Below are 14,035 nucleotides of genomic sequence, written 5' to 3' on the forward strand. Positions count from 1 at the left end.
CAAAAATTCTATTTTTTTTTTTTTTTTTTTTTTTTTTTTTTTTTTTTTTTTACACCTAGTATTTATACGATGCCTTGGAAAAGTATTTTACCCCTCCAACTTTTACACATTTTGTCCCTTAAACAACAAACTTGAATGTATTTCATTGAGAGTTTTAAGTGAAACACAAAGTTGTGCATCCCTGTGAAGTGGAAGGAAAATTATATTTCTGTTTGTTTAAGATCTGAAAGTAATCTCTGTATAAGTACAGCTGTTCTGCGAAGGTGGCCAACCTGACAGGCCGGATAAAGACAGCATTAATCAGAGAAGCAGCTGGGAGAATCTTTTTACACTTGATATACATTCAGTTAACTTAGTTTTTTTTTTTTTTTTTTTTTTAATTGAACGCATCAAGTTACAATTAAAATGACAGCAATGCAAACAATACACGTTCAAAGGAGTGGGTAAAAGTGTAAACTTATTAAAACTCACCCCTTCTCCAGCAACATCACAAAATGATGTTGCTGTGTACTCCTGTGAGCTGTAAGACTTTTTTTTTTTTTCTTCTGCTGTCAATGCACTTTATAACTTTGGCTCTTGTAGAGGATTGTCAAAAAAGAAACAGATCATTGAAAGCAAAACTGTGATGGAAAACTGACTGTGCTTAACACTCTGAACACACAAGCCCCTTTTTGTGATCTACATGTGTTCTTCGCTGCTCGTGGTCAACAGTTTCCGACATGGAGTGGAGGCTGAAGTCACTCCCGAGATTCACGTTGGTAGTAACTACCTGTAACTACTCTGAACTGTAAGACCTAATACAGGATTGAGGAATAAATGTGAAAAGCCTGAATTAGAATCACAACAAACTCTCCTCCCCTCAGGAAATCCTCTGCACATATTTTGTATTTGTATGTTTTAGATGATTATTACTTTACTTCCACTTCACATCTATGCATTACTCTGTATTGGTGTATCACATAAAACCCCAATACCATACACAGATGTTTGGGGTTGTGGCAAGACAATGTTTTACAAAGTTAAAGGGGCATGAATACTTCATAAACATGCTCACTCACATACTCACGTAGCTAATGGGGCCTTCATGTCCTTACTTTCACTGGCATACGTGAGAGCCGAGAGGCCTTGATCGCGGTCTCCAGGGAAGCCCAGCAGGTTGACGATCTTCAAAAGGTGAGGCGGCACCATGGAGATGCACAGGTGGAAAAGGCCATAGCCGAAGCTGACAGATCCTTTCAGCCGGTCCAGAACCTCCGGGCTGACGCCGTCCTGTCTCCGAGAGCGGCTCGTTCCGGGTGAGGAGGATCGGCTGCGGCTGGAGGAGGAGGCCGAGGAGGATGACAGAGAGGACGACGCTTGCTGTTCGGAGGCCCTTCTGTTGCCTTCTTGTAGGTGTGTGATGTCATTGTAACATTTGTTATACATCTTCCATGCTTTGCGGAGGATCCAGCCTCCTTTGATGTATGCTGGAAGGGAGTGTAGCTGAGCTGAGTGAAACTTACTTTGGATACAACGCAAACTTTTGACCTTTTTATTCTGCTCGTTACCTGACAGCTCTTGCTTTATGAAAGACAGAACTGCGAGGTAGACCTGGCAGTCTGCAATGATGATCTGCCGCTGCAGTCGGTCCACAGCAGCCATTCCCAACCTCTGGGAGTCCACCTGCTAAACCACATCACACTTATCCACTCTGGGTTTCGGGCCAACGGCAATAATAATCCGTCATACATTTATCTACAACGATTACACTCATAGATTCAGGTGGTTACTCACGCTCCGCTTTATCTTGTTTTTAATGGTTTCAATAACGCTGCCATTTTCACTCTCACACAGTCGCTCCGTGGATTTGAGGTCCTCAAAGGCCGTCTGCATTTTCTCCTCTTCAAAAGTCATTACAGCGTTCTGCACACAAAACACACCCAGATTAATCTTTCTAAATGCAGAAAATTTATGGAAAAAGACGGCGACCCATGGCTTTGTAAAAAGTGAAGCAAAAAAGTTTGGTAACTACAGCCCAGAAAGCAGGAATTAAAATTTTAATTCTAAAAGTGATTTAGACTTTAAACGGTATAAAATGACTGATTTGTACATGTCGTATATTTCACAAAAAATTTCTGCAGATCTTTATGAATGACTTCATTACCTTGAAAAGCACTTAATAAATCAAAAGTTTGAGGTTTCAAAGTAAACTTAGTCATAAATTGTATTTGAATGTTATCTTTCAAAACACAGAAACTATACACACACACACACACACATATATATATATATATATATATATATATATATATATATATATCTTTCTATTATTTAAAAGCTCTTTTCATGTTTTTTCAAATTAAACTGTTTTAAGGTAAAAACAATAGAAAGATGTGTTCTTTATATTATTTAAAAGCTCTTCTAATGTGTTTTTTTTAAATTAAACTGTTTTAAGGTTAAAATGAAAGTGAAATAAGAACAGAGATCTGAAACTAAATGACGTCAAGCTGACAGAACAATTCTGTACTTACCAGAAAACTCACAAAACTTGCACCGAAACTCATCAAAGGACTGTGGTTCCTTAAAAAGAGGAAACAGAACATGAGTAGGGGGCTTTGTAATCATTATTACAGCAACTAAGTTTGTGCCAAGTCTGTTTCAAAGCCAAACCAAACACTACTGTGATTCCGAAGACAGATATTAACAAGTGAAGACATATCAGTAGCAAAAACCAAATGCATCACAAAGCATGGCAGTGTATGGCTTACTCTGCCTTGGAGTCTTTCACTCCCCTCCATGTTTTCTTACTTATGCTGTCAAAGCAGGATGGCACTAGGTGCTTAGAGCAATTAGTGGGAGTACTGACATTTTGCTTTTCACCAGGGGTCAGGACACCTAGGGGCAGCCTTCTGTGACATCAACATGTAGCCTTAAAGCATACCCTTCGCTTTAGATAATAAGCTCTTATGACAACACAGCATGGCAGAAGAATGAATACAGTCTAAATCCAATATGTGGATTATACTAAAAGAGTACAAATAGATTAGTTTATTTTTAGCTTTTCAACTCCTATATGGGCTCATTTATATCCAACAAAGTGTTTTGGATCTATCCAAAACAAGTGAAAGGGAAGTTAATTCATGGAAACTTTTCAGTTGGGACAGGCATTTCAGGAATGACAACTTGCTAAACAAGCAAACCTCTTTAAAAACATGCATAGAGTAAAGATTGCTAAAATAACTACAACACCCCATCACCAAACATAAATCAGCCATTTGATTAATCCATTACTATTTTTTCATAAACAAGTTGGTCTGCCTGAGTATTTTCTTGGGGCATTAATCTAATCCAGCTTGTGACCAAATCATAAGGTGAAACTCACCAGACAAGTAGGACAATGATACTGTGGCGCTTACAAAAAAAAAAGAAAAAACTAAGACAAACATAAACATTCATTTTATGAGGAATAACTAAAAAGATATGCAGTTGGTGGTTTAACCTGAAAGCTGCCTGGAGACACACACAGACCTGTATGTCTTGAAGAGCTCATCACTTTCCTTAAATCCGTTGTTGAGCAGCATATTGATTCCTTTCAGAGCCAGCTCTGCGTCGTTTATATGCTCCGTCTTCTCCTCCTCGGAGCTCCCGGGAGCTGCTGCTCTTGGGTCCGCCATTAGGACACCCGATACCGCCGCCGCAGCTGGAGGCAAGTGCCCGAGAGATTCCGTGTGGGGGGTGCGGTGGCTCTGGATAGTTTACTCGCAGTCAAAACAGTCTCAACCCGTTGCGCAGCTCTGAACAGTCGCTGTCATGTCTATGCTGTTTACATTAGCAGACTAATAACCCATATAGACGACATAAATAGCTGCAAACAACTGATAATCTGGGTTGACCGTTGTTTTGTCTGGAGGGTTGCGCCGCTGTGTTCCGTATTCTGCCGCCTGTCTGACCACCGGTTTGTGTTCCTGTGGAGACAGGAAATGTGCTACCTTCAAGTGCATCCGGAAATATCATATTCTCGGCTAGACCATATAAAACCTTCAGACCTCTGTCCCGTAAAATGTAACATTATTATTATTAATAATATTACCGGACAACTAATTTGATTTCATCTATGCCTCTTAGTAATTGGATTTTCCCATCAGAATTGAAAAACTGGGTTTAAAACAGTAAAAACATTAAATCACAAGCAAAGAGAGACAGAACATTTTAGATAAATGTTTTCTCAGGCACAAAACACAATAAAAATGTGACCTAAAAATATGACTCCAAAATCATCAGAGTAGAAACAAATATGTGTTCATTGTGTGTTTTGTTTTTGATTATCTATAGAATGCAGTGATGGTATAGTTATTTTTGAAAATGTATTTTAATGAGATTACTGATTACTCCGTGAAAAAGTAATTTAGTTAGATTACTGAATAGTTGATTTGGAAAGTAACTAAGTTACATTAAAAGTAAAATTTTTAATGGTAGATTATTTAATGGTTACAACAGTACAAAAAAAAAACTAGTCATTTTTGCATGTTTTTGTGTGTTCCACTATTGTCTGGAAAACTAAGTAGGATTTTAGAGTTCCTTACCACTCCTTTTCTGTTTGAAAAGGAGTAGGAAGAACACTTATTTAATCCTAATCCTTTATCTCAATTTAATTACTTACTGACAATACCCTAATTATCAAAAATTTGTAGTTAAAACCATGTTATAATATTCATGTTCCTGTTCGATATACTGTGTTAAAGAGCCAACAAATAAACTATATTTCATAGACAAAATGGTTATAAACTAACTCATAAAACAAGAAAAATCTACGGATGCATAATAGTAATAATGACAATTTAAATAACAATCGGACATACAGCCATAGAATAATTACCAACTCCTTGCCAATGTACACAGATAAATTCTTTATTTAATCAAGGATAATGCTTAATGTTATCCTTGGCATTTAACATTATTGCCAATGTTTATCAGATGTCAAATTTCATCTCCAGAAAAGTTTCCATTTTCATTAAACATTGGAAATACAGTAAAACATTCCAGATACAGTAAACATAGCAGGGTTTACCGCAGTGTTTTATAAGCCTGGCAGCCCACCATGCTTTACTTTTTCATCTGATTTAACATTACTTATATGTAGTTGGTGCAGCATTTTCATCAAAAGACACAAAATTTAAAAAAAACTGTATATTGAGTTATAACAAAACAAACAAACAAAAACATCCCACAAGAGGATTTGAACTTTGACTATCACTTCCAGGTAACAATTGACATGCCGGCTCCGCCCCCATGCAGATGTGGAGCAATCCTCCCCCAATCATTCCAGGGTATTTGTCAGCAACTGACCAATCGGAGGTCACAATTCGTCAGAAAGTGTATGTCCTTTATATGAACTGACTTTGACTACTAAAAATTTGACTGCCATGTGGTAATCAGCAGACTACCACATGGCGCCTAGAGGTGGGGCGCTGTATCTATAGACATATAGGTATCGATCGATCGATCGATAGATAGATAGATAGATAGATAGATAGATAGATAGATAGATAGATAGATAGATAGATAGATAGATAGATAGATAGATAGATAGATAGATAGATAGATAGATACAGACAGACTCAAAACATAAGAATTGTTGCATACTCATTCTCCGGAGTGGTCTCCTCTTCCTAAGAAGGTTCTGGAACATCTTTGATGAAGGCAACTATAATGTTTGAACAGAGCTCACGGGAAATGATGAAGACTTTGCGGATAACATCATGTGCATGTCCTAGACATATACCGACAATATTCTGGTCGTAAAGGTTTGAAAGATGGCTCCATCTTTGCCCATACAGTCCAATGTTGTCACTCTCGGCTGTGGCTTGTCGGTCCTTGTTATCTCCAACTCTTACAATTCCTTCGGTGAAGGATGTGATCCCTTCACCGGTTGCAGTGTACAACAGTTACAGTGTACAACAAGAGTTGAACACTGCAGTGTGTCAACTTTAGTTGATTTAATTTTTTTGGTCACGGTAATGCCTTGATTCCAGACAATGTGGCTGTGGGCTTCTGGGTCTCACTGCCCCAAACTCTGGCAGTGGCAGTAAAGGCATACTGTCATACCAGAATTCATTATAAGTTGTTTGTGTGGAAGATGACTTAACTTCACTTGGTAAATGTAGTGATCTCAAAAGGTCTCATCAGACAACGGCACTCCTGTGCAAAATCTTCTGGTTTTCTCCACCAGCTCCAGTTTGGGGCATTCGTTAAGGAGGGAGGAAAGTACTCCAGTTTTCTACATCACTTGTCTGTTTCAATGTATAAAAACTTTCAACATCCATGGTGAGAAGAAGGCTTATTTTCCTTAATCTTGTGTAATTTTTGTTTAAAGTCTGTAGTGTCCTTTATGTAGCTTGGGTGTTTGTTCGAGAGGGGATTCTCTGTTATCCACGAAGGTCTCTGCCTTATAGACGCCGATGACGCCTCAGAAAACATGCAGTTGCCCCCCTGCTAAACAATGTAATATTATTTGGCTAATCGGGTCTTTTTTCCTTCAAGCTGTTGAGTGAAATCAGAAAAAAAAAAAAATCCACAAAGTTAGATATGAAATATAGGTAATCAATTTATGAATTGTTTTACTTGGACTTTTTTTTTTTTATTAATATATTTCCACAACTGATAAGCAAGATTAAATTATTTAAAAGTAGGTTAATCCATACTAGAGGTGGTCACTCTCTCCCTCCCTTTAAAGGAAAAAAATGTAGAATAGCAAACACAGACATTCTACTTTATCCAAGGAAAATATAGTGTGACATACCTTTTTTTTCCATCAAGCAGGAAGCCATGCTGCTCGGCGTTAAACGGTGTGGATAGCACATGCTGTGTAACGCCATCACTAATAGCAGAGTCAGCTGGTACAGTACAAAAATGTGCTTTTATTAACAAATACGCTACATTGGTTGTTTTTTTTTTTAAATGCACAGTAATCTACACATGTAAAACTTACTAAAATTTTCAAATTTTGTATTTTAAAGAATAATAGCTTTATTAACCTATCAATCTGCATGCATGCACACATATGTATCTAATGACATACCTCAGAAGCACAAACGTCTCTCCCTGAGCCCTGCCCTTTAAAGGCATGCCTTCTCAGTTCTTGTGGGAGTCACTGAACGGTTTCTGTGAGCAAGGGCACAACATATGTGGCTGTATATATAATAGAGGCTGTGTGAGTCTGTGGACTGGCAGAACTGGTGGTTGGCTGGTTGCTGGCACGCCTTGGTTGCCTTGACCAGCCCATAGCACCATCTGACTGCCGAGTGTAAGGTGCAAAGAGCCTTTAAACTTCAGTTGTTAAAAAGGAATAACATAGTAACTAAATGCTAGCAACACAACACCTCATGTTGTATTTTAATCCATTAATCCAGCTTTAACTTTAGGAAGATTAATACATATCATAGGTTGTCAGCAAAATTAACAAATTAACTTACCATCAACTGGATGTCAGCCCAAAGAACTGCGACTGGCTATTCCTGGTCTTGATTCCTGTTCTGCTGTTCATTTTTACATAACTGGATTAGGATATAAAGCTTTGGAAATGGATTCACCACAGTATAGCAGTTGTGCAGTGCAGAACTCTTTTGTTTTGTGTGACTCTCTGTACATGAACTTGCAACCCCAAACATTATCAGCAATTAATTGAAAGGGTAGAACTTCTATCTTTATTCCAAATCTGGAGAAAATGCATGTCCAAACATATGCATTAGAGGTGCACAGATTTATCGGTCAGCCGATTTGTCACAACAGATTTCCTCAATTTTGGGAGATCTGTGATCTGCCAATACTTGCACCTGAGGCTGATCTTGTATACCTCAGCAAAGGTCTAAACATCAACTGCTGTTCTCTTCTTCTCTCCGGTTAGAGTTTGGACTGTCAGCCCCTCCCAATAAGCCATGCCTGCATGTTTGTAGTCAATAATAGTCACCAAACTGTTGCCTACTAAGTGACTTTCTTCATATATGTGCAGACATTTAAGAAAAAAAAAAAATTGTGTTGAATGAAATCAGAATCGACAGGTAAGGACTTTTACAAGATAGGTCATTTTTGTTCGGCCATGCAACTGCAATCAATGCACCTCGCATACTATGTCTTTTCGTTACTGATCCTGAGCTGGGATACAATGCTGACATTTGTGAAAATGACATTTCTATTCATCACATTTCTCACTCATAAATATACTATATAAACAAGCTTCAAGAGTGCCTCAAGAGTGAGAGGTTCACCACCACAATAAAAAAAAATACTTATACTAATTTTACCTAATAATCTAATCAAAGTTTATCTTAATCAAGATTAACCTTGATCAACTAACCTAATAACTTTGAAACATCAAACAACACCATCTATCCATTCTTATCAAATATTCAAACATTATAAACATTACAAACAGCGACGCTGCTGACAGTGCTGCCATTACTCTGCTGGTAACTAATGCAGGCACAGTAATGGCACAAATCCATCAAGAACTGATAAGTTAGCTTAAACTTGGATAATGTGCAAGCCGTTTGAGATTGCCTTCGTTAACCTAAATTACACAAACAATATGTATAAAGCTTGATAACTTACGAGTAGCGGTACTCCTCCGGTTTTCTGTGACTATGAGTAACTGTTGATTAGCAGTCGAAGTTGAAGGTGTATATGTCAAAAATTAAAGTTAAACAAAACTCAAAGGACCATAAAACATGTCGGATATCAAACTTATAGCGTTCTAGTTCGTCTATTCGATCGGCAGCTTTCCTAAGAAAAACTGATACGGAACGTGCTGCTCCCTCTGCGTTCGCCATTGCGAGACTGCTTTTCGGAGGGAAAGTCCAGAGGAGTTCAGAGCTGCAGTTGCATCTAATCAACCAATAGGCTGCTAATGTAGCCTAAAGACACCGCCCCTTGCTATCATATTAAAACAGAAACGGAGGGGAAAATAGAATGCGATAAATAAAAAATGAGAAAATACTAAATTAATAAAGAAAATTGGAAAATGGGAAAATTAAAAATTAAAAAGAAATTTAATCAAAAATAGCTAAATGAAAAATGGGTGAATAAAAAAGGGATACATGAGAAATTGATAAATGAAACTGGGAAATTGAAAATTGGGTTAATGAAAAAGGGAAATTGAAAAGTGGTTAAATAAAAACTAGATACATGAAAAATGGATAAAGGGATAAATGAAAATGGGTAAATGAAAAATTAAAATTGGACAAGTGAAAATGGGAAAATGAAAAATGGCTAAATTAATCTGGGAATAAATAAATGTATAAATGAATAAATATAAATGGGAATAAAAATGCCAATTACTCATTTATTTATTTATTTCACTCATTTATTGATTTATTTTACTAATTTCTTTATTTATTTCACCCATTTATTTATTTATTTCACCCATTTCATACCGAACCACTTACAGCACCAATGTTAAGTGTATAAAATGAACGCTCTACATTATAAACAATATACAATACAATACATCTACAATAACGCCAACATTTAGTTTCCCTTTGGGATTAATCAAGTGGTTTTGAATTAGAACTGAATTTGAATTTGAAAAAAAAAAGACTGTATGGGACAAGTGAATAGTAATCTGAACTTTAGTGAAGTTTCACAAATCACATAAAAGTTTCACAAATCTCAAACATGGATTAAAATATTCTGCTGTTAGAGCAGAATAATCTAGTCCAGGTTTGAAGAGTCTATGAGTTGTAATTTAGGAACCAGAGCAGTTCTAGTGCAATACTGATGCAAAAATGTGCTGAAATCAACCTTTATTGAAGTTTCACAAAAAGGGGTTAGGGTTAGGTTCCAAAAAGGGTGCAGATGCAAAAAAGGCTAAAAATTGCACTTTATTTAAGTTTAACAAATAAGAAAAAATCACAAACATGGTTTTCAATATTCTGCTATTAGTTGAGAATAATCCAGTCCAGGTTTGAAGTGTCTAGGTGTTGTAGTTTTCTAACTAGAGTAGATTAAAGATGCGGAAGGTAGTGAAGAATTACGTGGACTCGCCCTTTAGCCATTTCCCGAATCGGAAGCTGGACTCGGAAACCAACTTCAGCCTCGTCTCACTAATGTCATCGGTGGAAAAAGACAAACAACTTAGAGTAAGGTTTCCGAAAAACAACTTTCAAACATGGCTCTCCTGCGGCCTACTTGCCATCACTGCGGCCTTGACTGCAGTTAAGTACAAGTCGCCAAACTTAGCGTCGATAAACACTGACACGATTTCAATCGGATCCACAAAAGTTTCAGTAATAAGGCTGGGCGTCCACTCGGATTCCGCGTCTTGGGAGATCAGAAAATATTTTTAATCCAGGTTTCAAAGTTAATGAATATCAGACCGACAGTTTTGTGTCTGTATGAGTCCAGATGCTAACGGCATCTTTTTTAAAAACGATCACGTGGAAGCTGCGTCATATTTTTTTTATCCAGCATGGCGCATGCGCGTCACTCTCATTAATAACAAAAACGGCGCCACTAGCCAGATTTAAAATTTTCCTGTCCAAACACAGACAGTGTTTGGGCAGATAAAGCTAACCCTGTAAAACTTGCCCAACTGCAAGGAAACAGTACAAATCTGAACCTCTAATAAAACTAATTTTAATAGGACTATATGTTTTATCCATAACCTTATATATTTTTAGAATAATTTAGGGAAACAGCAAAATTTTATATTTATTTTTATATAATGTAGGACCAAAGATTTTTTTTTTAATTTTCAAAATTTAAAAATGTACATTTTCTAAAAAATAACACAGTTTTAGACAAATTTAGAGAAAAAGTAAAAATGTATGTAAATGACAATAAATAACTTATGCAATAACAATGGATTTAATTTAAATGTAGATCATGAACTTCTTGGATTTTGATGTTTCTGAACTAAATAAACTTTATTTACTGGTCAGAATCCAGAGCTGTGCAGATCATTACCAATGTCAACTGTGACCTCTACAGAAACGGACACTGCCTTCAGCGAAACCGCCAGTCAGATCCACTTTTTTTTTTTTTTTTCAAAAAATCATCTAATTTCGACCATATTCATTATCTCTCAAGTCTCTATGAACTATGAACCATTTACTTTAAAAAAAAGTTGTGAAATTACAAAATAAAAACTGAATTTTCATCCACTTTTCAATTTTCTCTAGTGTTTTGAAAAAAAAAATCAACTTAAATTAGCAGTAAAGCTGAACTGATAATGTGCAATGGTTGCATAAAACAACATAGTGTTTTATGTTTTATGCTTGTGTATTAGCATGCAAGACAACAGTTCAGTGTGGCTACACCTCCTAAGAACTTTTTGTCTGCTGTCGGCTGTGTTCCTGAATTATGTCACAGCGTCATGGCAGCACAGTGCTTCCCATACATGGAGGGGCAAAAAATCATAGCAGTCTCTCAGTCCATTGAACAGTACAGAATATAAGCAAGCAAAGAGCTTATTTATTATATTTTTATACATTCATAAGCCACAAATAGTGTTAAAATGTAAATTTTCTGTATGTAACTAATGCCACATATTTTCAACATTATACTGAAACAATAGGTTGGGATTAATTCTCTCTTATGCTTTTAGTGTAAGACAGTTCAGGACGCCCCTTGTGAATTTAAATAATCCCTTTACTCCTTTCAGAGCTTGAGATTTATTGATGCTGTTGTGTTTTACGCAGAAGAAAACATTTAAAACACATTACTTCAGAGCAGTAAACTGTCACGTAACAGAAGCATGTTTTCTGATTTCTGGTTCAATACAAATACCAGTTTCAGACAAAATGGGAAGATTTCTGAATTAAAAGCTCCCGTTCCAAGAATTTTCTGCACGTAAATCTGTAAGTCTAAACCATCAAAAGGCAAATCAACCCGTGGTATTTTAAAACTCAGAATGCATGTTTTACTTTACGCTGACCCAGAAGAAGAGCTGTTGAGTAAAGTCATTTCCTACTATGAGCTCTCATTCATTTTGCAACATTTTTCTGTTGCATAATAAATTAAGGAGAAAAAACCCCCCACATCTGTAGAGCTGCTTTGAAGTCGAAAGAGCTGGCCTGAATGTGGTGAAAATATAATATATGATATATGTGGGATGGGAGACCTTTAAATACAAGAGAAATCATGCATGAAAAGAAAATCATGCCAAATCAAATTTGTACACATCCGAACCACAAAAAAACAACTTGCATGTTAATTCAATACCTTTAGATTTTAAAATAAAATTCAAATAACTACTTGTTTTTATGCTACCCTGATTATATTCAATTACATACTGTTATATCAAGTAGACATATATCACTAATTCAGTTAGTGATGGTGATACAAATGGACATTTATTTTTGAGATAAGTTTTACTTTATAAGTCAATCTTATCACAATTTTAATAAGCTTTATTAAACCAATCAAAGGAAATTCAACATGAAAGACTTAAAAAACATAACTTGCCATTTTAAACACAAATCAAATAATCTTTTATTGCCACAGGAACTATAAAAACAATGATGGAACAGGTTTACAAATCGGTCATCACAAGGCAGGAATGCATGTCCAAATGCGTCCAAGTATACAATGCATTCTTATAACGCATTTCTTAATAATTGTGGTATGAATGTAAAAACAGAAAAGTAAACACCTGTTGGGAAATTTAAGCATCTTTAATACACATTTAGTTCTGTGCTAAATTGTTTGCAGCTCTTTTGTAATGGTCCCAATTCATGACTGACCACAGTTCTGAAAGCTATGTTAATGTCATAAATTAAAGATCACTTATCAGAAAAAAATTTGAATAAATAGGAATAAAAATTCATGCCTTTTTTATGGTGTGAAAAACCGACAGAGAACATCATAATTTTCATGCAAAAGGAATGCAAAACGGGAAGGTAACTCAGATCAAACGTGAGGATTGCAGGTGTTTTAAACCAGTTACAAAGCAGAACTCCACATGCAGGCAGGTGGAAATAAATAGATCATAGCTTGGAGACCCCTGAAACAGCAATGACTTAAGCACCGCAGGTGTAAACATAATAATTCTAGGATAAAAGTTGGAGTCCAACAGAGAAAAAAAAACTACAATCGACAACAAAGCTAGTTTTCATTGCAACACAACTGCAGCACCATCTGAGAAGGCAACATTTATTTTCTTAAAGTGCTGGGTTTTTGATAATGAGTTCCCCTGATCAATAATCACCAGTCTGTTCAGTAGCATTTGGTTGTTGACAAAGAATCAATGGAGACATGCATAAGGTTGTGCTGCAATTAGGAAGATTGTCCAAGAATTGGTGCCATGACGTTATATGATTTTATCACAGAATAAATATAGAGCAGCTAAAGTGATAAAGCTGTAAGCTGCTGCTCACAACCCCCACACACATTCCTTCAGACACACACACCACACATTCTGACACACAGACACATTCTCTGTCTTTTAACCGATTGCACATAGTTGGTAGAGGACGTGGTCCCAAGGCTTGCTCAGCCATAACTGCTCAGCCCGGACACTCTTTGAGGTTAACAGGGCCAAACACGCCCGATGACCTGTGGAAGGAGACTGATACGTCGTTGATCTTCATGTCCTGGATACATCCCACAAAGGAGGATTTGACAGGAAGCATCTGCTGCATCAGTGTTTCTGTAAAAACAAATAGTCAGGTAGTAAGCAAATTTGTGCTAACTTTGTTTTAATGCATGATAGCTTCTTCTTATATTAAACCCTAAAACAAATTCATCTTTTATTTTAATAGTATATTCCCACTATGATACTGTAATTTTGAGCTCATTTATGTAATTGAGAAAAAAATCAATATAAAAAAATGTGCATAACTTATTTCCTTCCTACTGTGCGGTTTGCTGATCGAGTATATGCATAGTAGATAACAGCCGTCTTATTCATTCATTCATTCATTCATTCATTCATTCAACGAGTTGCACTATGCAAAACTTTCTAATTAATTATGGTTCTGGAACCAATTGGATAATTGCTTTTGAACCAAATATGTGATTCTTGAGAATAGGGACAAAATGGGTTTTAATTTTCCCTTTTTTT

At 36.4% G+C, this 14,035-nt stretch overlaps 2 protein-coding genes and 1 long non-coding RNA gene across 5 annotated transcripts in view; 1 reads left to right on the forward strand and 2 right to left on the reverse strand.

The window, feature by feature from the left end:
• The window catches only part of LOC106958034 (tetratricopeptide repeat protein 39C), an 11,652-nt gene extending 7,678 nt beyond the window's left edge, over positions 1–3,974 (reverse strand). Inside the window, exons 1-5 of one of the 3 annotated variants that reach the window (XM_015049729.1) lie at positions 3,508–3,972; positions 2,511–2,559; positions 1,774–1,902; positions 1,548–1,662; positions 1,067–1,466 (exon numbers count right to left, since the gene is read on the reverse strand). In XM_015049729.1, coding sequence (XP_014905215.1) covers positions 1,067–1,466; positions 1,548–1,662; positions 1,774–1,902; positions 2,511–2,559; positions 3,508–3,653 — 839 coding nt within the window. In that variant the 5' untranslated portion in view covers positions 3,654–3,972. Of the gene's footprint in view, positions 1–1,066; positions 1,467–1,547; positions 1,666–1,773; positions 1,903–2,510; positions 2,560–3,507 lie in introns of all 3 variants that reach the window. The other 2 variants (XM_015049728.1, XM_015049727.1) reach the window with 2 other exon arrangements.
• LOC106958035 (uncharacterized) overlaps positions 2,767–14,035 on the forward strand; it is a 28,098-nt gene continuing 16,829 nt past the window's right edge. Inside the window, exons 1-2 of the long non-coding RNA XR_001427079.1 lie at positions 2,767–2,777; positions 13,140–13,145. This is a non-coding gene — a long non-coding RNA (uncharacterized LOC106958035). The remainder of the gene's footprint in view (positions 2,778–13,139; positions 13,146–14,035) is intronic.
• The window catches only part of lama3 (laminin, alpha 3), a 20,878-nt gene continuing 19,283 nt past the window's right edge, over positions 12,441–14,035 (reverse strand). The window contains exon 22 of the mRNA XM_015049726.1: positions 12,441–13,621. Within this exon, the coding sequence (XP_014905212.1) occupies positions 13,479–13,621 (143 nt within the window). The 3' untranslated portion in view covers positions 12,441–13,478. The remainder of the gene's footprint in view (positions 13,622–14,035) is intronic.

This window comes from Poecilia latipinna, unplaced genomic scaffold, assembly GCF_001443285.1.
Source record: "Poecilia latipinna isolate Pla-1442-1.1 unplaced genomic scaffold, P_latipinna-1.0 Scaffold957, whole genome shotgun sequence".
Taxonomy (NCBI): Eukaryota; Metazoa; Chordata; class Actinopteri; order Cyprinodontiformes; family Poeciliidae; genus Poecilia; species Poecilia latipinna.